At 43.6% G+C, this 20,410-nt stretch overlaps 1 protein-coding gene across 3 annotated transcripts in view; it reads right to left on the minus strand.

The window, feature by feature from the left end:
- PTDSS1 (phosphatidylserine synthase 1) overlaps positions 1 to 20,410 on the minus strand; it is a 62,320-nt gene that overhangs the window by 12,898 nt on the left and 29,012 nt on the right. For all 3 annotated transcript variants that reach the window (XM_039253458.1, XM_039253457.1, XM_039253459.1), the window contains exons 6-10: positions 19,714 to 19,865; positions 14,890 to 15,031; positions 12,582 to 12,694; positions 9,657 to 9,722; positions 1,371 to 1,470 (exon numbers count right to left, since the gene is read on the minus strand). In XM_039253458.1, coding sequence (XP_039109389.1) covers positions 1,371 to 1,470; positions 9,657 to 9,722; positions 12,582 to 12,694; positions 14,890 to 15,031; positions 19,714 to 19,865 — 573 coding nt within the window. The remainder of the gene's footprint in view (positions 1 to 1,370; positions 1,471 to 9,656; positions 9,723 to 12,581; positions 12,695 to 14,889; positions 15,032 to 19,713; positions 19,866 to 20,410) is intronic.

Here is a 20,410-nt window from a genome sequence, read left to right on the forward strand (position 1 = left end):
TAAAGGTGGATCCGTTTCAAAATAATTCAGCAAGAGAGTAGGGAATATAAGGAAACAAGGCTGTGCAGGAGGTGAGCATTGTTGAAACTGGAGGGTGGATGAGTACATATACTCATATATGTGGATGAGGGCTCATATACTCCATCTACTTCCACATATGTTTGAAATGTTCTATGATTACCAAGAAAGTCCAAGTTAACTTTCTGGACCAAGCAAGTAAAAGTGAAGAATCTTAAGCTTAAATGTAACATAAGACATCTGTCCAAAATAATAGAACAAATTAAGAAGGGCAGACACAGAATGCTTAAGGTAGGTTAAGATCATACTTAATTTTGTTTTTTTTTAAGATTATTTATTTATTTTAGAGAGAGAGAGAATTCTAAGCAGGCTCCGCACTGTCAGTCCATAGCCCGACTTGGGGCTCTATCTCATGAAACGCGAGATTATGACCTGAGCCAGAACCACAAGTCAGACGTCCAACCGAGTCAAGATCGAGCCCTACGTTGGTACAGAGCATGCTGGACTCTCTGTCTCCCTCTCTCTCTGCCCCTCCCCTGCTCATTCTCTCTCTCTCTCAAAATAAATAAACAGACATTAAAAAAATAAAGATGATGGAAAAGTCCCAGGACAGTGGAGCTAGAGACCCTCAAGAGCTCTTCCCTTCAGAGAGGAAGCTCATCCCATAGGGTTTGGCCCATAAAGTCAGTCTGTGGGGCAGAAACTACATGGTCTGATTACCTTCAAGGACACCTCTCTTGGGGCACCTGGGTGGTTCAGTTAGTTAAGCCTCTGACTTTGGTTCAGGTCATGATCTCACAGTTTGTGGGCTCAAGCCCCATGCTGGGCTCTGTGCAGAGCCTGGAGCCTACTTCAGATTCTGTCTCTCTTTCTCTCTCTGCCCCTTCCCTGCTCGTGTTCTCTCTCTCTCTCAAAAATAAGCATTAAAAAAAAAATCTCTCAAGGCCTATGCACCACAGTCTGTCGTTTTGTCCATAAACCTTTGTACAGCAATATATACACTATAGGGCACTATAATTGTCCTTGTTCCTTCACGGAGGCCTGCATGTAGGTGAATTCCCACAAGTGACATTAATGCACGTATGGTGCACCTGCTGAGGGCATTTGACCAGAACTTTCCAAGGTGACCCATTTTGGATGCTGGGTGGTCCCATGTATTTAATCTTGACCTTCAGACTAGTGACCAATTTAGGATTATTACAAGTAGAAGGTCTGGTCTATGAATTTCTTAAAAAACTAGGTGCACAAGAATTTTTGCTGTTGTTGTTTGTTTTTTTAAAAGAGACACCATGGGGAGTTTCACTAACACTTTTGGGTAAAAAAGGGATGTTTTTTAAAAGAAGTAAACTTACCACACAAAGAAGCCAAAGCACAACGTAGAGTATTTGGGTCTTAGAGAAGAGATCTTGTCCAAATTTTATGCACACGATGGCTTCCAGGAAACCAATGACCCTAGTTAGAATAAGAGGTTAAATATGAATCCATCTTGCCAGAGCATACACATTCTACATAAATATGCATTACGCCATCATTACATACTGCTCACACGTTCCCCACAAAATTACACTTGTTCTTTTCCACTGCAATTTCTTCAGAAATAACATACATTTATATTTAATACTAACCATATTTAACTCTTATTTCTCTATGACTTTATTTTTTTAGAGCAGTTTTAGGTTCATAGCAAAACTGAGGGCAAAGTACAGAGATCTGCCATATACCTCTCCCCTTATCACAATCCCTGACCAGAGTGGTCCATTTCTTACAACTGATGAAGCTACACGGACACATCGTCATCACCCAAGGACCAGAGTACACACGAGAGTTCACTCTTGGTGCTGTACATTCCCTGGGCTTCAACTAATACACAGTGATGTGCATGTAACATTAGAGGATCACACAGAGTAGTTACACTATCCTAAAAACCCTGTGTTCTACTTTCCCAGAAATATTAAACTATTTTTCACTCCTTCCCTCCTCCCAGACCAGAACCTCCACTCATACATTTTAATAGCTGGAAACATCCATTTGAGCACCAATCATGTTCCAGGTGAACTGTCACCACCTTCGTCAGCACCCTCTCAGCGACAGAGAACCTACTACCATGGTGGGTGGGCTTATTCTGCCACTCAATCTCTTTAGCTGTGGGGAAGTTCTCCTTGTCTCAGGCTGGTATCTGCCCACTTCTGCCTGTGGGTCCTAACTCTGCCCTCTTGGCGTACAGGGTGAGTCTGAGCCTTCCAAGTAAGTCAGTAATACGAAGGCAGCAATCACATTCCCTCCCAGACTTCCAAGCATTGCCAGGTTCAATATTCCCCATTCTGGATGGCAATATAAGTAAGCCTTTATTCTCTAAATACAAAAATGTTAAAAACAACAACAACAACAAACTTTGTTTTACTTTTTAATTAAAAGAGCCAAGAAAAAGTCACTCTTATATTCTGCACCTTCATTTATAAATATAAAAATCGAACCTTAAAATTAAAAACTCAGGAAACAACAGATCTTGGTGAGAATGTAGATAAAAGAAGAACCCACTTGTGCACTGCTGGCAGGAATGCAAACTGGTGCAGTCACTCTGGAGGACAGTATGGAGGTTCCCAAAAAATTAAAAATAGAACTACCCTATGACCCAGCAACTGCACTACTAGTTATTTATCCAAAGGATACAGAGGTGCTGGTTCATAGGGGCACATGTACCCTAATGTTTATAGCAGTGCTTTCAACAATAGCCAAATTATGGAAGGAGCCCAAATGTCCACTGACTGATGAATGATTACATGTGGTACATATATACAATGGAATACTACTTGGTAATCGAAAAGAATGAAATCTTGCCATATGCAACAACATGGATGGAACTAGAATGAATTATGCTAAGCTAAATAAGTCAGTCAGAGAAAGACAAATATGATTTCACTCATATGTGGAATTTAAGAAACAAAACAGGTGAACACAGGAGAAGGAGAGGAAAAATAAGATAAAAACAGAGAGGGAGGCAAACCATAAGAGACTCTTAAATACAGAGAACAAACTGAGAGTTGCTGGAGGGGAGGTGGAGGAAGAATGGGCTAAATGGGTGATGGCATTAAGGAGGACACAGTACTGGGTGTTATATGTAAGTGATGAGTCACTAAATTCTATTCCTGAAACCATTATTACCTTATATGTTAACTAACTGGGATTTAAATAAAATTTTTTTAAAAAATTTAAAAGATCAGGCCTTTATTAAGGTTCCAAGAGTGCAGGTAAGAACGGATGAGGTGAGCATGACAGAGCTGGTCATGTGATCCCAAAGACAACCCAAGAATACGGATTTCAGACAACTCCACCTCAGGGGTTCCTTACCCCAGATGGAATCTGGTCAATCAGGGTTGGCATAGTAGCAGATATTCACTCAAAAGGCAAGAAGGGGCCCAGAAGGTCCTTGGTCCCCCCCACCCCTGGGAAGACACAAAGATCACTGCCAGCATCAAATGTACAGATGACTCGAAACAAGTGAACGCCCCAAATCTAAGCCAAAGCAGAAAATCCCCTTAATTTATCTTTAGAAAGTTTGGGGCTCTTTTCCTCTAGCCCCAAGCAAACAATGTTTAGGAGTGACTGGCCTGAATCCTTTAAAGACCACCTCCAGCCCACGCCCCCGCCCTCCCCACCAACAAAGGCCATGTGTGAGAAAGCATCATTCAAGCTGCGATACATGAAGGGCTTTTTTTTTTTTTTTTAAATAGTTTGTCAAGTTAGTTTCCATATAACACCCAGTGTTCATCCCCCACAAATGCCCTCCTCCATGCTCATCATCCCCCTACCCGGCCCTCCCCCATCAGCCCTCAGTTTGTCCTCAGCGTTCAAGAGTCTCTCATCGTTTGCCTCTCTCCCTCTCCCCACTATTTTTCCCCTTCTCCCCCATGGTCCTCCGTTAAGTTCCTCCTAATCCTCCTATACGTGCAAACATGATATTTGTCCTTCTCTGCCTGACTTATTTCGCTCAGCATAACACCCTCAAGTTCCATCCATGTTGCTACACATGGCCAGATTTCATTCTTTCTCACTGCACGAAAGGCTTTTAAGTGTAGGGCTGAGTGTCCCTAGAATCCTCAAGTCTGGACTGTGAGCCGACACTAGATGGCAGCACAGTGCCAACAGGTGCCTGTGGAGGGGACTCCAAGAATATTTAATTTAACCTTTGGCTGGGACTTCTTGAAGGACTACAACAGCAAATGCTCAGCCCAGAAAGTCAGTGTGCTTATCTACCTTTAAGCCAGACTGAACACCCAGAGTATCCTGTGAGATTTTGGGGTATTCAACTTGATCAAATCACCTTTCAAAAACACAGTGACTAGGGCCATGGTTCTCGAACTTTTATGATCTGAGACCCACAGCAAAAAACACATTGTGTGTGTGTGTGAGCCAGTAGACAGACAGACAGACAGACAGACATACACACACACCCAAAACAAAAGTTTCACAAAACAGTCTGTTCCTTTACTTTGGACATTTTTTTGTATTCTATTTCATGTTAAGAAAATGCTGGTCAGGACCCACTCAACTGACTTTACAATGACCCGAAGTTAAAGACCACAGAGCATTTCAGTCAGCAACTTTAGGGTTAGGATTTGCTCCTCTGTGCTGAGGAAACTTAGTTAAACTGTTGTCTGTGTGCATGGACTTCTCAGTGAGAACGCGACCACTGGGCAAAGCAGGGTGGGGGAAGGGAAGGGGAACACTGATCTTGAGGGCCACACTAGGGCTTAGCTTTTAGTCTGAGAGAGGGTTTTGAGCAAAAGATTTTTTCACATGATTCAACTTACATTAGGAACAGGGAGTCTTCTAATCCAGGGAGGGGACCCAGGGAGTAGCTGTGGAGGTGTGAGAAGGGGTGGGAACTGGGATACATTAAGCCCAGCAATCACATGGACCCTTTCACCACCAGTCATTGCCCCTCCACCATTATCCCTGCCCCCCCAGAGGGAATCCCAATAAATAAAGTCCTTAGGGAAGACTAACACTGCTTTTGTGTAAGATCCAATGGCTGCTCTTTTAGGGCTGAGTCCAAAAGGCTTGGACACACTGGGAGCCTGTATTATTGAGCCTGTCACCTGCGATAGCACAACCTCCTCAGCAAGGGGGATTTAAATCCATCCGATCTTTACCAGCCTGAACTAGGCGGCCAAACTGTGGTCTGGTGGAATTTAGTCAGGACAACTATTTCCTTAGATGCCTCTGCCCATCCTTATCTTTAATTAGAAAGGTTACAAAGCAGACAAGCACACGGGCTAAGGTGCTCCTGCCTGGGGACAAGGGCCTTCTCAGCTTCCCTGCCCTGTAGAGCCTGCTCTTTCCAGATGTGGTGGAAATAAAGATGACATGAATGTGGAGTCCAGGGTAAGCTCTTCAGTGAATGGGATAAGAATGTAAGCAGGGTCACTGCAGAAACCTGGGCACGAAAGCACTAGGCTCCATGAGCATAAACTGGGTGCATGAGCCAAAAAGCAGAGGAAGTTTTCAGCTTGCCAACAGAAACTGCTTTTGGATTCTGAGGACGCCATAGCCTCGGTGCACCTCACATACGCTGCATGTACTGCCCCATGGCTGCACCGGGACACCCTGCTGGGGTGGCTCGAGGTGTGTAAGCCTCTCCGTCTGGCCAGCCAGGAGCTGACCCCCCCAGCAGCGGGAAATAAGACGTGCGTGCCCGTGACATACCTACCACACAGTCACAATCACAATCACACAGGTAACCAGGAGCTTGTTGAGGAGGAAGGTTCCAGTTTGGGTTAGGGGGAGCAGAGGCACCTTTTTAAAGGAAGTGATGAGCTAGGCTTTACCAGATAGAAAAACAAGGTTCCACCGTGTTCCATGGAACTTTCTGACTTCCCAAAAACCCCAGGGGCAGGGTGGGGTGGGTAGGAAGAGGGTCAAGAGGGTCCTTGGCAGCATACCCATGACAGTTCTGCTCAACTGCTTCTTTTTTTTTTTAAGTTTATGTATTTTGAGCGGGGAGGAGAAAGAGAGAGAATGCGAAGGAGAGCAAGAGACGGGCAGAGAGAGAGGGCTGGAGAGAATCCCAAGCAGACTCTGCACCATCAGCACAGAGCCTGATGTGGGGCTCAAACCCTTGAACCATGAGATCATGACCTAAACGGAAATCAAGAGTTGGAAACTCAACTGACTAAGCCACTCAGGCGCCCCCTGCTCAACTGTTTTGCTATTGTAATGGATTTGAGGCAAGATGTCATGGGATTCAACCGCTAAAAAATTTTTTTGTACCTACCGTGAGGTTTGGGGCTGTCAGTGGAGGGGTTTTTGAGGAAGGAAGCGGGGTGGCGAGATAAAGGACAGACAATGGATCGTGACAGGATCCACAGACAGGATGAAGGGAAAGACAATGGAAAAGGGAAACTATAATGCTAGCCCAGCAGCATGAGGATGGAGGGCATGACCCAGAGGTGGGCAGACAGGGAGGGAAGGTGAGGAAGGCAGGAGGCTGTGGACAAAGGTCAGCAGCAGCGGGTGAGGACCTGGCGGTGCTGGGAAAAGGTCAGAGTGGGATGACATCTCCCACAGACATCTGTTCCCCTCGCATGCACCCTCCTCCTGGAAGAACCCTATGCCTCACAGCTGTTGTCTATCCTTCCAGGGGTGGGGGGCAAAGCCTGGAGGAACAAGCCCCATTATAAGAAACTGTGGAGAGGAGTGATGGAGAATGGATGGCCTGCAGAGGAAACTGAGAAGGAACAGTTTCAAGATGGCAGATGCCGCGGGGAAGACGGGAGATGCGGATGGAGGAAGGACCTGCTGATCTGGGACAGGCCTTGGCGAGGACAGTTCAGCAGAGCACTGAGCACTGATGATGGAAGCTTATCATCAAAGGGGCACCAGTAGGGTCAGGACAATGTGGAGTAAAGGGCAGTTCTGACAGTGAGGCAGATGTGGTCCTGGGCCACCCAGAGAACAGTGGACTCTTACCCAAACCAGCCCCCAAAGGTCCCTCCCAAGTACTTGTAGGGCAAGGAAAAGTGACTGCTCACTCCGACTACGACCAAAGCTTGAACACCTTCCTTCAGGGCCATGTGGTCAAATTCTTTTCTTTATAAATCAAGTTACTTCTCTCTTTGCTCAGAACCTGCCCTGGGGAACCTGTTCACATCGGTCTGTCCCTGACGCCCCCACAGAGCTGGAGCAGTGCAATGGGACTTTCTAAAGAGAGCAGGGGCCAGCCTTTTCACACTACTGCTTTCTCCTTGGTGGGGTTCCCGTTCCCCGGCTGGATGGAGTCCCATCTCTCCACTGGGCACGGCAGGTTTAAGTAGAAAAGCCTTAAAAGCTCGGATTTATGGCACAACTGTGGGAGACCACATTGTGAGTCCATTTTTAGTTAAATCAGCGAGTAATTAACACAAACCTTTTCAGGGTGTAACATCTGCAGAAGAGAAAAAGTGCTCTTTTCAGGAGAAAAAGATGTGGAATGGTGGGTAAGACACCTCAGGAGGTCCTGTTTGCCCTTTCCTTTCCCGTGCCCACCTTCCCTAAAGGCAAAACTTTGACTGGCACTGTGTGGGGCGCTTCTATTCTGTTCCCCCACCTCGCCACATCTTGCTAACTAAAGCCTGAAATTACTCCAAAACTAGTGGAAAGGAAGCTATAAAGCAGCTACTAGGAGACGGAAAAAAGACGAAATGAGGGCAATGGGGAGGGGGCAGAAGGAGGAAGGTGGCGGCCTCCGAGGGACAAACCCGCAGAGAGAAGAGACAGCTCGGGCCCCTTGCTTCCCCGTCGCTGGCTGACAAGAGGTGGCTCTCGCCAGTGCTCACGCACCCAGGCGGATGGCTGGGTGTGGTTTATGGAGAGGAATCTGTTCTTTTCGGCGTGGCCCACTAGTTCTCAAGATGCACAAGTCCTGTTACCAGCATTCTGGGAGCTCGCGATTCTCGGAAAGCACATTCAATGGGCCAAATGAGATCTCCTTTGGCATTTTACTTTCCTTGAGCCCTTTTCAACAAGGTGTGGCTTTCTGCAGCAGCGTTTTCTGCCGCTCCAGCCTTGTTTAGCTCTGCCATTTCTCCTACCGGTAGGGATGGTATTTTGGCTGCCTGATTAGAAACCAGCTTTGCTGTAACACCACCTCTCTCTCTGATCAGCATCTCCTTTTCCTCAAAGGTAAACAGACACAGTCGTGTGGAGCATACGTGCACTCACAGCAGAATAAGGCTTTGGCAAGGACCTCAGAGTCTGAAGAGGAAACTGCGTGTGGAAAGAAGGCATAAGCGATGGAGGAGGTCTCAAACACTGTGTGGACAAGGTGCAAGGGCAATGCTTCTTGTCCTCCTTCCCCCTGAGGTCCCCTTACTATGGGACAATAAGGAGAGCCCACCCACCTCCTTTATGTGACTCTACAACAGTGCGATCGCATGGCCTTTGCTCTGTATTTTGGAAATCTGGTAAATGTGTAAATTCTCTCTCCTGTTAGGTCACTAAACAATGGAAAGCTAACTCACATTATCACCCCTTAAACTCCTCTGGGTATGAAAATCAGCTTACATCACAGAGTGTATGAGAAGGACAGACAATGGCCCTTTGTGTTCTAGGTTCAAGAGGGAAGCCTGCCTACGTCTTTAACTTGAGCAAGCCCTCAGAATCTGAAATGAGAGCTGGACACACACCCACATAGGGAAATGTTTAGGAAGAATAACATAGAAAGGTTAAGGGCAATGATCCCTGATGGGCTAACTTCCTTGGATGATCTTTATTTTCTTCTTTAGCCACTTTTTCTAATCTAAATGTATGAATTACCTATTTACTGGAAAAAAAAAAGTTACTCGGTTCAAAAATCTGTTAAAAGTAGTAATCTCTTGCCTACTATGGGTATTCATTTTTATGTTGCCACACTCAATTTAGATCCTAGATTTGGTCTTGAGTCTAAGTTATCTCAGAGACTTGACTTCACAGATGTGCTAGACATCTCTGGGACCTTGGCTCCTAAATGGAACGGTATATTATTGGCTGTAGTTAAGCAAAAGAACCACTTACCTGAGACACTGGCGAAGGCCTCACATTTAGCAGTACAGTGTTGGACTAGATAGCCTATGGCCTCTTTCAAATTATTTAAATAATATATAAAGACAGCATTTGTATTTGTAACAAGACAATAAATTGTGACTGTGTGACTATGTGTTGGTTCTCTTTGGAACAATAAACTTATACCTTGCTAGGCAGCAAACAGCTGTTTTGAGCAGCCTTTTTGATGTAAAAGTAACATAAAGCATCAGTAAGCTTATCACAAAATGATGTCCCAAGTTTGTCATCAAATTTAGAGGGAATTTGAACAATCTGCTGTCTCTCTAATTTGTTTCATAAAATAAGGTCTCTGAGTTCCATGCAGCAAATATCTTTTGATTTCCTATTTTTTGTAAAAAAAAAAAAAAAAAAGGAGTTTGTTCTCTTTCTATGCCAATTAATGACAATATTCTGAATTTAAATCAGAAAAGAAAATGTTAAAGATGAAAAGACATATAACAAAACAATGGCAGGCAAATTGGAAAATTGTACTGAAAGGCACTTAATACAGGGTCAAGAAATAACAAGGAAATTTGGAGGCTTAAGTGGTTTTTAAGCCTCCACAACAATAGATTACTCACCCAAACACCCAGCACTGGGTCCCTACGCGTTTGCACTGTGTGTCGGTGAGGTAAGCATAGTACTGCCTGAAAGAACAAAGGTGGAATTCACTGAAAACTTCTGGAAGACCAACAGGTCAGTACAGAATCAAATCACTTTGACAGGGCAAATATAAAAGATGTTCCGCCTTGTTCTACATACTCCAGCTAACTGGTCTACTTCTAGTCAAGGGAATAGAAAGCCAGTGGCTGCTGGAACATTCTTGGAAAAGGTGAAGAGTTCAGGCTGGGTTGGAGTGGGGAGAGCATGGCTTCAAGAGCTGATTGTTCACAAAGGCAGTTTTGATTCAGGGACAGAACAGGTCTCTATGCAGGGACGTGATTCCAGAGGGTCACCTACATTGTCATGAACTGTCTCCTCTGGCACTCTCCAGGACAAAGGTTGCTGATTGTAACCAGGCAGGGCAGACACATACTTTTGGCTCTCAGAAAGTGGAATGGGACCTCGGATATAGTTCACTGTTCACTCAACACCAATGACTTTGAATGTTACTGACAAGCTCAGAGAAATGAGGCAACAATACGGAGTTGCTTAGAGCAGCACTGTCCGACAGAATATAAGCCATAAACACAATTTAAAATCTTCCAGCAGCCACGTTAAGGAAGTAAAAAGAAACAGATAATAGATGTTTTAGTAACATGTTATTTAACCCAGTGTATTGAAAACAATTATAATGAAGTGTTATACAGGGTTTTTGCACTAAGTCTACAAAGTCTGGTGTGTATTTTATATGTACAGCACATTTCAATGCAGACTAGCCACATTTCCAGTGCTCAGCCACCACACGTGGTTAAGTGGCTGTTAGGACAGTGCACGCTTAGACTTTGATGACCACTCCCCAAACCCAATCCGTCCCTTCAGAAGGAAGATCTGAAGCAGGAGCTATTCATCTTTTGGGGGTCGCAGACTTTCTTGTGGATTTAATGAAACCTATGATAAAGGTGCATGAACACAAAAAATTTTGCATTAAGTTTCAGGGGACTCATGGATGCCTGAAGGTCATCCATAAACTACCATCTCCTTACCTCGAAGGCCTGAGTGAAGAATTCTAGTCATGAAGAACTCAGGTCTACCTCTCACTTCTCATTTTCATGATCTAATATGCTTTTACCACTTCAGCTTCTCTCTCCTCCAACTAAAGCCACCCCTTTACATTGCACTTGATATTATGAGAATAAAAGAAGGTTCAGTCAAACTTCTTTGCAAAGCAGGAGAGTTGAGTCAAAAAGGAAGAAAATGGAGATATGGTCTGTATGATTTATCCCAAAGCCTGTAAGCTTTCTCTTCTTTTAGGGCCTGCCATTTGCTACCCGGGGTGGCTGTGTTAGAACCCGTTAGAACACTTCCATCTTCCCAAGCAGCTTGCCAAAGCATCTTCTTAAACAGAAGATGCCTCAAGTTGGTATAAAAGCACAGAAAAGGGGCTGACTTTTAAACAAAAAAGAAACCATAGGGTTGGGCAGAAATTTTAAGGGGCTCTTAAAAATTCAAAACACTGGACATGCAGCCTCCGGTTTTAACTTCGAAATGTTTAACAATATATTGAAATTTCATGATAAATCAGATGTGCTTTCTGATTCTGTTTTATAAGCGGTTTCTTTTCCCACTTACTGACTTCGTTGATCACTCCTAATTTAATGAAAAAGCTGCTGCTAATCTTTCTTGAAAATAACTAATAAATAATTGTAATAAATAACTCTAATAATAACTTGAAAATAATTCGATAAATTAAATTAAGTTTTAAATGAGAGAGGGAGGTTCCAATCCACTGAGGGGAAAATAGCATTTACAAGAAAACTACTTCAACAGACCATTGGTCTGTAACGTGTCAAAACACTGCCTGCCTACCAACTACTGGGTTTCCTGTTTGGTCCTTAATGAAAACAAGAGATGGAATTTTGGGCTTTAACTCCACAGGACTCAGTTGTATCTTATTCGGTTTGTTCAATCCAGGATCTGGGGGGCAGGAGGAGGGAGGTGGGGGGCATTATGGGGGAGGGAGATATATATAGATATAGATGTTTATCTATATCTGTTTTCTTTCTGTAGTAATTAATGTGGATAGAAGAGGTTTGACCAAGAAGAATACCCACTCTTCTTGGCAAGTGAGGCCCTCTGCTTGTGTGGTTTGCATGCACACTGAAAATGATGAATTAAGTTATCCTATAGCTATAGCTTCTGAGAAACTAACCCCTGTAAGCTGCTTAGTTTCTATTTGTATCAACTTTGCAGATAACTTCGGTGTTGTTACTGAATCAGTGCTGGTGCTCCACATGAACTGTAAAACCCCAACGCCATTAGTTCTGGAGAGGAGGAATGAAACAAAGGACCATTTCTCTCTGATGTGCGCTGGGATCAGTCGGCATGAGGGACAGTCTCCAAATCATGCCTCACCTCTGGGGCCCTACCCAGGTCAGGGGCATAACAGCATGAATGTTCAAGCTTATCTCAGTTGTCCTGGAGGATGACGTGGAGGGCGCTGAGAAAAGGAAAGGAACAGGCTCTAAAAGAGCTAATGAAGCATCATTCTAAAAATACCATCCTTTATGACTTCAGATCCACTGTTGAAACTTTTGTATTTTTCAATCATCTCATTAAAAAAAAAGTCAGCATCACTGCTACTCATTTTTTTAAAAAGATGTTAAAGGGGAAAAAAAAGAACAGCAGTGAAAGATTATAAAAAAGCTTTGAAGGTAATGGTGTATGTGATGTTCTCACTTCATGTTATTAGATCTGAGAGCAAAACATTTTCTTCATATTCAGATGTATACTTCTTTAATGTTTTCATGGGAATCTGCTAGCCTATGTGACTTTCCTTAGGCTGGACAGGAGAATGCATTGCAGGGTAATATGCTCAAATGACAGTCAGACTTGTATAGAATTACCTCACTGTGGGAGCCGTGATGCCACCAATAAAGAGAATTCTACACCAACTTAATGGATGACTGGCTTGGAACACAAAGATATGTTTCAAGAAGAAGGTATTCAACTCAGTTAGCTGAAAAAGAAGGATGCATTAGTCAACTTGATACTGCATGCTAAGTCATAACAACATATTCCTCATTATGAACATTCTAAAAAACAACTAGTATGTTCTGAGCATTTTCAGAAAATATATGGGGTCCTCCCAAGTGGCTCATGGAATAGCTGCTCTTTAAGTAACAGCCAGTACAATATGGGCACCAACCAGCTGGGGGCTCAGGGGGAGGTGCTAGTATAGAGAAGGGGGACGTGGTGGCATCAGCTATTTGTCAGGTTTCCTGGTGCATGGCTATCATTGGGTCACGTGTGTGATCTGCTGCCATAGTGGGGAGAGGGACGTTCTGAGAAGAGCAGAAATCATGAAAACAAATATACACCACGGAATACCTCTGCAGCCTTCCAGAAATCAGGCCCGACCTAAAAGAAGTCTGACCATAGGAAAGTGAGCTCTTTGATAACCAAAAGAAGCATGAGATATGTCAATGAGAAATGACTGGGAACCCATCTAGCACATGCCTTGACCAAAGGCAGCTCTTAAAGGTGGGAGTGAAGGGTGGGTTCAAGTTTCACCGATGGGTGGTACTTTTTCCTGAGGTTATTAGCATCCCGGTGCAGCTCATCACATGAAAAACCTGTGGCAGCACGGAAGTGACCGGCCGGGATGAGGTCTGTGCCGTCTCCTGCATTTCCCCTCCAGATTAAACCAGGAGCAGAGATTAGGAAAGGAGAACATATAGAGCAGCAGGTTCGTTTCAGTGACGTGAGACATATGTCTTTCCCCACAGCACTGATTTCAATGATATAAAATTTAAAAATGGTCCACTAATTAACACCACACGTGGAAAGCTGGTCCCGGCTCAGTGAGTGTGAGAATGGGCTCCGTGAAATGCTATCATTCTAGGACCATATCCGATCTCTCCTGTACTAATCCAACCTCCTCCTCAGATCTCACATTAAAGAAACACCTACACCGGGGCGCCTGGGTGGCTTAGTCGGTTAAGCGTCCGACTTTCGCTTGGGTCATGATCTCGCGGTTCGTGGGTTCGAGCCCCGCGTCAGGCTCTGTGCTGACTGCCAGCTCAGAGCCTGGAGCCTGTTTCAGAGTCTGTCACTCCCTCTCTCTCTGACCCTCCCCTGCTCACGCTGTCTCTCTCTCTCCTAGAAATAAATAAAACATTAAAAAAAAAAATTAAAAAAAAAAAAAAAAGAAACACCTACACCTTCCCAGATATTGCTCCGATAAGGAAAAACTGAACCCCCACCCATTTAAACTCCCATTCTCATACAGACTTCCCCAAACCATGGTGACTACTTATTCACACCCAATTCTATATCTGTAAATTCCACTTGCTGAGATGAGCATTATTATTCTCCACGTGTGGACACGGAAGACTGTCTTAAAGGTGACACACGCTTATTTTGTTACGTTGGGAGCATTTTGTGCATGTGTTCAAAATATAATTTCTCATGATTCCAAAACACTCTTCAAGCAAAAGCTGCTCTCCCAAAGTTGTAAAATAACTAACCTGGGGACAGGAGGGTCAACACAAAAGCTATCTCTAGAAAACAGAGATGTTGAGTAATCCTTTTCCAAGACCCCTGGCTGTCTGAATCACACGAATCACATAGTGGGCTGCTTGGAAGGAGACCTTCTCTCCACTGAGGGCACCTTTCTGGAGGACCCAGGTCCCCAGAGGGTTCCATTGACCCACACGGAGTAGGGGCTTCTTTACTTAGCTCTCTACAAGTTACCTGAAGTGGTAACAGCTGCAGCCCAATTTTTAAAAATCAAACATTAAACTTAGAATGTAAGAAAAAGCCTTTGCATCTGTTCCTTTGGTTCTGAAAATGACCCCTCTGAAAAGCTATCCGACGCCTGACTCCTTGGGTGACAGATGCTGTGACCAAAAGCTTCATTTGGGGAATTTTATACGTGGTTTCTAATTTCCGACTCAAAGAAAGATATTTAGAAACGTCTTTATGATGAAGCAAGGCCTTGGGGGTAATAACACTGCTCTGTTTAATTATTCTGTATGTCAGCTGCACAATTTTCTCTTCCAAACCACCCAGCTGGTAAGCAGTGTCAACTAGCGTCGGCTCTAAATTCCAGGGTGGGTTTTATTTGCTTTTGCTTTTGTTTTGTTTTGTCTCCAGCACCACCCCCTCTCGCCCCCGCCTCGCCCTGCTAGTTCTGGGCCTCTGGAAAAATACCTGCCAGATAATCATGAAAAGGTATATCCCAGCCACTCTCTGAAATGAAGATTTGGGGTCAAACCATCGAACGTAGGTCCAGCTAGCAGGAGTGAACTGGAGCACAGCTCTTTTGATTTTCCCGGTGGTGGTGTGGATGTCTCTGTAAGGAGAGAATGGCTGCAGTGAAAATCCAAAGAGATAAGGAAGGGGAAGAAGAAAAACAAAAAGACAATTAAAAAAAAAAAAAAAAAAAACAACCCTGCACTGACAATTTTACAACAAATGCTCAGGACAAGAAGATTCCTTTCTGGGTAAACCATCTCCCCAACAATGATGTCTCTATTTACATGAAGTGTGGACAGCTGTACCCTCGATGGGAAACTTCAGTGATGACAGGCACGGGGCAGGGGTCAGGTCACTGCAGAGCCAAGAGAGGTCTTTACTTGTGAACGGGTGACAAAAGAAGCTGAGGCATGACGACAGCCCCCTGGAGCCAGGCCAGCGAGAATGAGACGCCCACAGGACACGATCCCACCCACTCTGTCTCTCCCAAGGCAGGGCATTTACAAATATATATTTTTTAATGTTTATTTATTTTTTGAGAGAGAGAGAGAGAGAGAGAGAGAACACAAACAAGAGAAGAGCAGAGAGAGAGGGAGACACAGAACCTGAAGCAGGCTCCAGGCTCTGAGCTGTCAGCACAGAGCCCAACAAAGGGCCCGAACCTATGAACCGTGAGATCATGACCTGGACTGAAGTCAGCCACTTTGTCGACTGAGCCACCCAGTGCCCCTCGCAAGGCAGGGCACTTTAGTAAAACAGAGAATATGCTCCACATTCTGAGGTCACCCACACCATGTCTTTATCCTATTTCTTCCTCAGATAAATGAACGGTTTGGGCTGACAAACAGCAATTTTCAAGCCTCCTTAATTTTAATCCTACAAATCACTCAGTTAAAAACACCCCACTGCCATGACAGAAATGAAGATTCCTACGTATTACATGTGAGAACAGTTAGGCTCAGAGCAAATGGCAGAGGAAAGTTCCCACTGTGAGCACCATAGCTAGCTATACGTTCTAGCCTCTCTTGCTAATCTAGGAGAGCCGAGATCCAAGGTAAATAGCATTCAGTAACTGGTAAAGATTCTTTATTTCAGCAAAGATTTTTATCAAGTACCTTTACCTCTTGGACACTGTGCTAAGTGCTGAAGGCACAAGAGTGAACAAGTCAGGTCTTTTATTTGAGGTGTGGGTTTGGTCCTTCATTCATTCACTCACCTACCCATCAAGAGGCACGTATTGAGAAAATCTTGCAGCAATAAGGTATGAGGCACAAGAGCAACAAAAAATAGGGATTCTCCAAAAATAAACAAGAACTATGAAGGACTTGTATGTAAAAAAAATAATAATAATAGCAAACTATATGGAAAGAGGTAGAGGGATATGGGAATAAATAGAGGGACAGAGCGTGATCAAGTATTGGAACACTTATTACAGGTCTTCCTTAACTTATGAGGGTTTCACCCCGATAAACCCATCATAAATTGGCAATATCGTAAAATGAAATGCACTTAATACACTTCACCTACCAAACATCATAACTTAGTTCAGCCCATCTTACACTTGTTCCCGACGCTTTCCTTTGTCCACAGTTGGGCAAAGTCCTCCTACGCACAGCCTATTTTATAACAGAGTGTTGACTACCTCATGTAATTTGTGGAATACAGTACTGAAACTGAAAAATAATGTGTGACTGGGTGCAGAATGACGGTGAGTGTATTGTTTGCTGACTGTCACGATCGTCTGGTTGACCAGGAGCTGCGCTACCCCTGCCCAGCATCGCAGGAAAGGATCCTACGCTCTTCACTAGCCCAAGAAAAGATCCAAATGCAAAATCCAAAGGATGATTTCTGCAGAATCAGAATGCGTGATCACTCTCACACCACTGTAAAGTCAAGAAATCATTTAAGTCAAACCATTATAAGTCAGGATGGTCTGTACAGTAAAGAGGTTAATTCAACTTTATATTCATTTGTATATTTTATGTCACTTAAAAGAAAAAACACCAATGGGATTTCTGCTTATTAGCTGGGCTTGTGTTTTGGTAACTTGACCAAATGATTCTCAAGTTGAATCTAAAGCATAAATGTATGAAAATGGAGAAGCCTTATGGCAGTGTGTAAAGAGCCAGAAGACCTGAGATAAATTCAGACTCGGCCACTTGCTAGCTGTGTGTCCCTAGGCAAAGTACTGAGCCTAGTTCTTACTGTCACCATCCCTAGAATGAAGAAAAAGAGTGTCACCCTCTAGGACTGATGGAAGGCACAAATGAGATACTGTTTACAAAGCTGACTTAGAGCAACATCTAGCACAGCTCCGGTTTTTATTCCATTATATACTGTCTTAAATATATTAAAGAGTGTGCTTTTAAGTCAGCACCCACAAGAAGGGTGATTTAAAGAATAGGGAACAGGGCTTAATCAAGTGCAAAAAACATTATGAAATCTTTCCCTCATACTATATACCAAATTAAATTGGAGACAGATTAAATAAGTTACTTATAATAAAATACTCAACCACTGAAGAACTGTAAGAAAATACAGGTTAACATTTACCTAAACAAAAAGATTAAAAGCTTTTAAATTTTAATGGAGTACCTACCATAAAGAAAAGTGTAAGTGGATGACAAAATGGAAAATAAAGTCACATTTATGTCAAAGTGTTAATGTCCTTAGCCTATAAAAAGCACGAATAAGAAGAGAGAAATTATAATAGAAATAGACTAGAAATTTGGTATCACATAATTATATGTGATAACATTGAAAAAGGCTTTAAAGTAAAACAAGTTAAAAAATTTTAAAAAGGCTTCAAAGTAAGAAAGAGTGAAATGGACATATACATACATTAATGAATGTGGGTGAGAATATAAATTGGTGTATTACACTTTTAAGAATTTATTTATAGGGGCACCTTGGGGGCTCAGTGAGTCAAGCGTCCAACTCTTAATTTCAGCTCAGGTCATGATCTGACAGTGTGAGATTTTGCCCTGTGTCGGGCTCTGTGCTGAGACATTCTCTTTGTGACCTATACTCATTTTCCCTTATTTATTTAAAAAAATTTTTTTTAATTTTTGTTTATTTTTGAGAGAGAGAGAGAGAGAGAGAGAGAGAGAGCACACGAGCATGAGACGAGGAAGGCAGAGAGAGAGGGAGACACAGAATCCGAAGCAGACTCCAGGCTCTGAGCTGTCAGCATGGAGCCCGATGCAGGGCTCGAACTCACCAACTGTGAGATCATGACCTAAGCTGAAGTTGGACGCTTAACCAATTGAGCCACCCAGGTGGCCCTCATTTAACAACAACAAAATTATTTGTAGAAAAAAAAAAGTCTATAAAGATACATGTTCAAGAATGTTCACTCTAGCTTCCTTCATAAAACTGAAAACTTTGGGGGCACCTGGGTGGTTCAGTCGGTTAAGCACTAACTTCGGCTCAGGTCATGATCTCACCACTCGTGGGTTTGAGCCCTGCATCAGGCTCTGTGCTGACAGCTCAGAACCTGAGCCTGCTTTGTATTCTGTGTCTTCCATTCTCTCTGCCCCTCCCACACTCACACCCTCTCTCTCAAAAATGAATAAATGTTAAAAAATAAAAATAAAAAAATAAAAAAACTGAAAACTCTTTGAAACACCTAAATGACCACAGAAGGGAACTGGTTAAACACCTCATGAATCAACCATATGTTTGATATAAAGAAGCCCTTTGAAATCATGTTTTAGGATACTTAATGATATGGGAAAATGCTCACATTTTGTTTGATAAATAAATGAAGATGTAAACTCAATAAAGACAACTACTTTCGTTATCCCACTGCTGTTCTGTTCCTGCTTCTCAATGGCATAGTCCCTGCCATAGTCTCAATGGCATAGTTGGCAAGTCCCCAACTTGGGGAGAGAGTTCAGGGAGGCAGGATAAGGAATGACGGAGGAGAGTGCTGTCCCCCCTGGAGGCACAGAGGAGGGACATGCGACTTGAATCAGAGAGTCAGAGACAACTACCTGAAGAGGCATCAAGGGAGTCGAGGCAGGAAAGGAGACGACCTGTCAGCCTGGCACATGGGGACATGGGTCAAACCCAGGTACAGAGGACCATGTGCTCATAACCGAGGGAGCCCCATAGTGCGTGGAGGAAACGACCAGACCTGCCCAGCCCACGACATGCACTTTGTCCTGAAGACCAGGAGAAGCCATCACAGGAGAATGACACAATGAATCTGACATTCTTAAAAAGATCACTCAAGGGGCGCCTGGGTGGCTTAGTCGGTTAAGCGTCCGACTTTCGCTTAGGTCATGATCTCGCGGTTCGTGGGTTCAAGCCCCGCATCAGGCTCTGTGCTGACTGCCAACTCAGAACCTGGAGACTGTTTCAGTCTGTGACTCCCTCTCTCTCTGACCCTCCCCTGCTCACGCTGTCTCTCTCTCTCTCTCTCTCATAGAAATAAATAAAAACATTAAAAAATTAAAAAAAAAAAGATCACTCAAGCAGTGGTGTGAGATGGCTTGCAGGGGGTAACTGAAAAACAGGGGACTAATTAATCGGCAGTGTGAATGCAGGCTGAGGCATGAGAATGAAAATAAAATGGATGTGAGAAAAATCATAAATGATTTAGCATTATCTGAGTGAATGCCTGCAGTGAGGTCTGTAATAATTCGTGAGTTTCAATTACTAACGTGTAATTTACTTCTTATCATCAAAGACCATACTGAAGTCACTTGCTACTAAAAGCGGCTCAGTGCGCATTGTGTGAGGCTGTGACTAATGTCCAGAGGGGAGGCGACTCACTTGAAGCTGGCCCAGTGGTAGGTCCTCATCTCTAAAAACCGGCAAACCACCATACCCAACCAGATGCCGCCGCCGTTGCAGAGCAGGATGTCCAGGATGACTTGGTCCCACCAGCACTCGGCGAAATTGGGCAACAGATGCATGAAGAAAAGCTGAGGAACACGAGAGACCATGGTTTTAGAAACAAAAGTGCAGGAAGATATGTTTCCTTTTACTAATATGTTCTTTCAGGAGAAGTCATGGATGGTACAGGTTTCCCTAATGCATGACAAAAATACATCAAAACAAGGTCTGTCATCAGGTTTGTTTTCTATGCTGTGGGTGAGTTTACAAATTTTATGAATCCAAACAGTCCTTTGCTGGACACAGTGCTTTAAAGACATGGTAATTCCTCCTAAAAAAGACTACTGACGAATTACCGTGGCTAACAACAGCAAGACAAGGATCCAGGAGGGGAAAAGGAGAAGTCTTCATTCTTGCCAACAGAGCGTTGGCAGAATCCTCAAAATTAGCAGCTTGAGAGCTGAAGCTGTGCACTATCCCACAGATATTTAGGTTAAACAGCGAGGAGGCCGTGAAAGGAGAAAGGTCAGGTTTTGATGACATGAGGTAGGAAATGGAGAGCTTAACAGGAAACTCTATGGCAACTGATTCGCAGTCATCATCTTATTAAGTGCTGATGATGTGCAAGGGGTGA

This window comes from Hyaena hyaena, unplaced genomic scaffold (assembly GCF_003009895.1).
Source record: "Hyaena hyaena isolate Hyena2069 unplaced genomic scaffold, ASM300989v1 scaffold_452, whole genome shotgun sequence".
Lineage (NCBI taxonomy): Eukaryota > Metazoa > Chordata > Mammalia > Carnivora > Hyaenidae > Hyaena > Hyaena hyaena.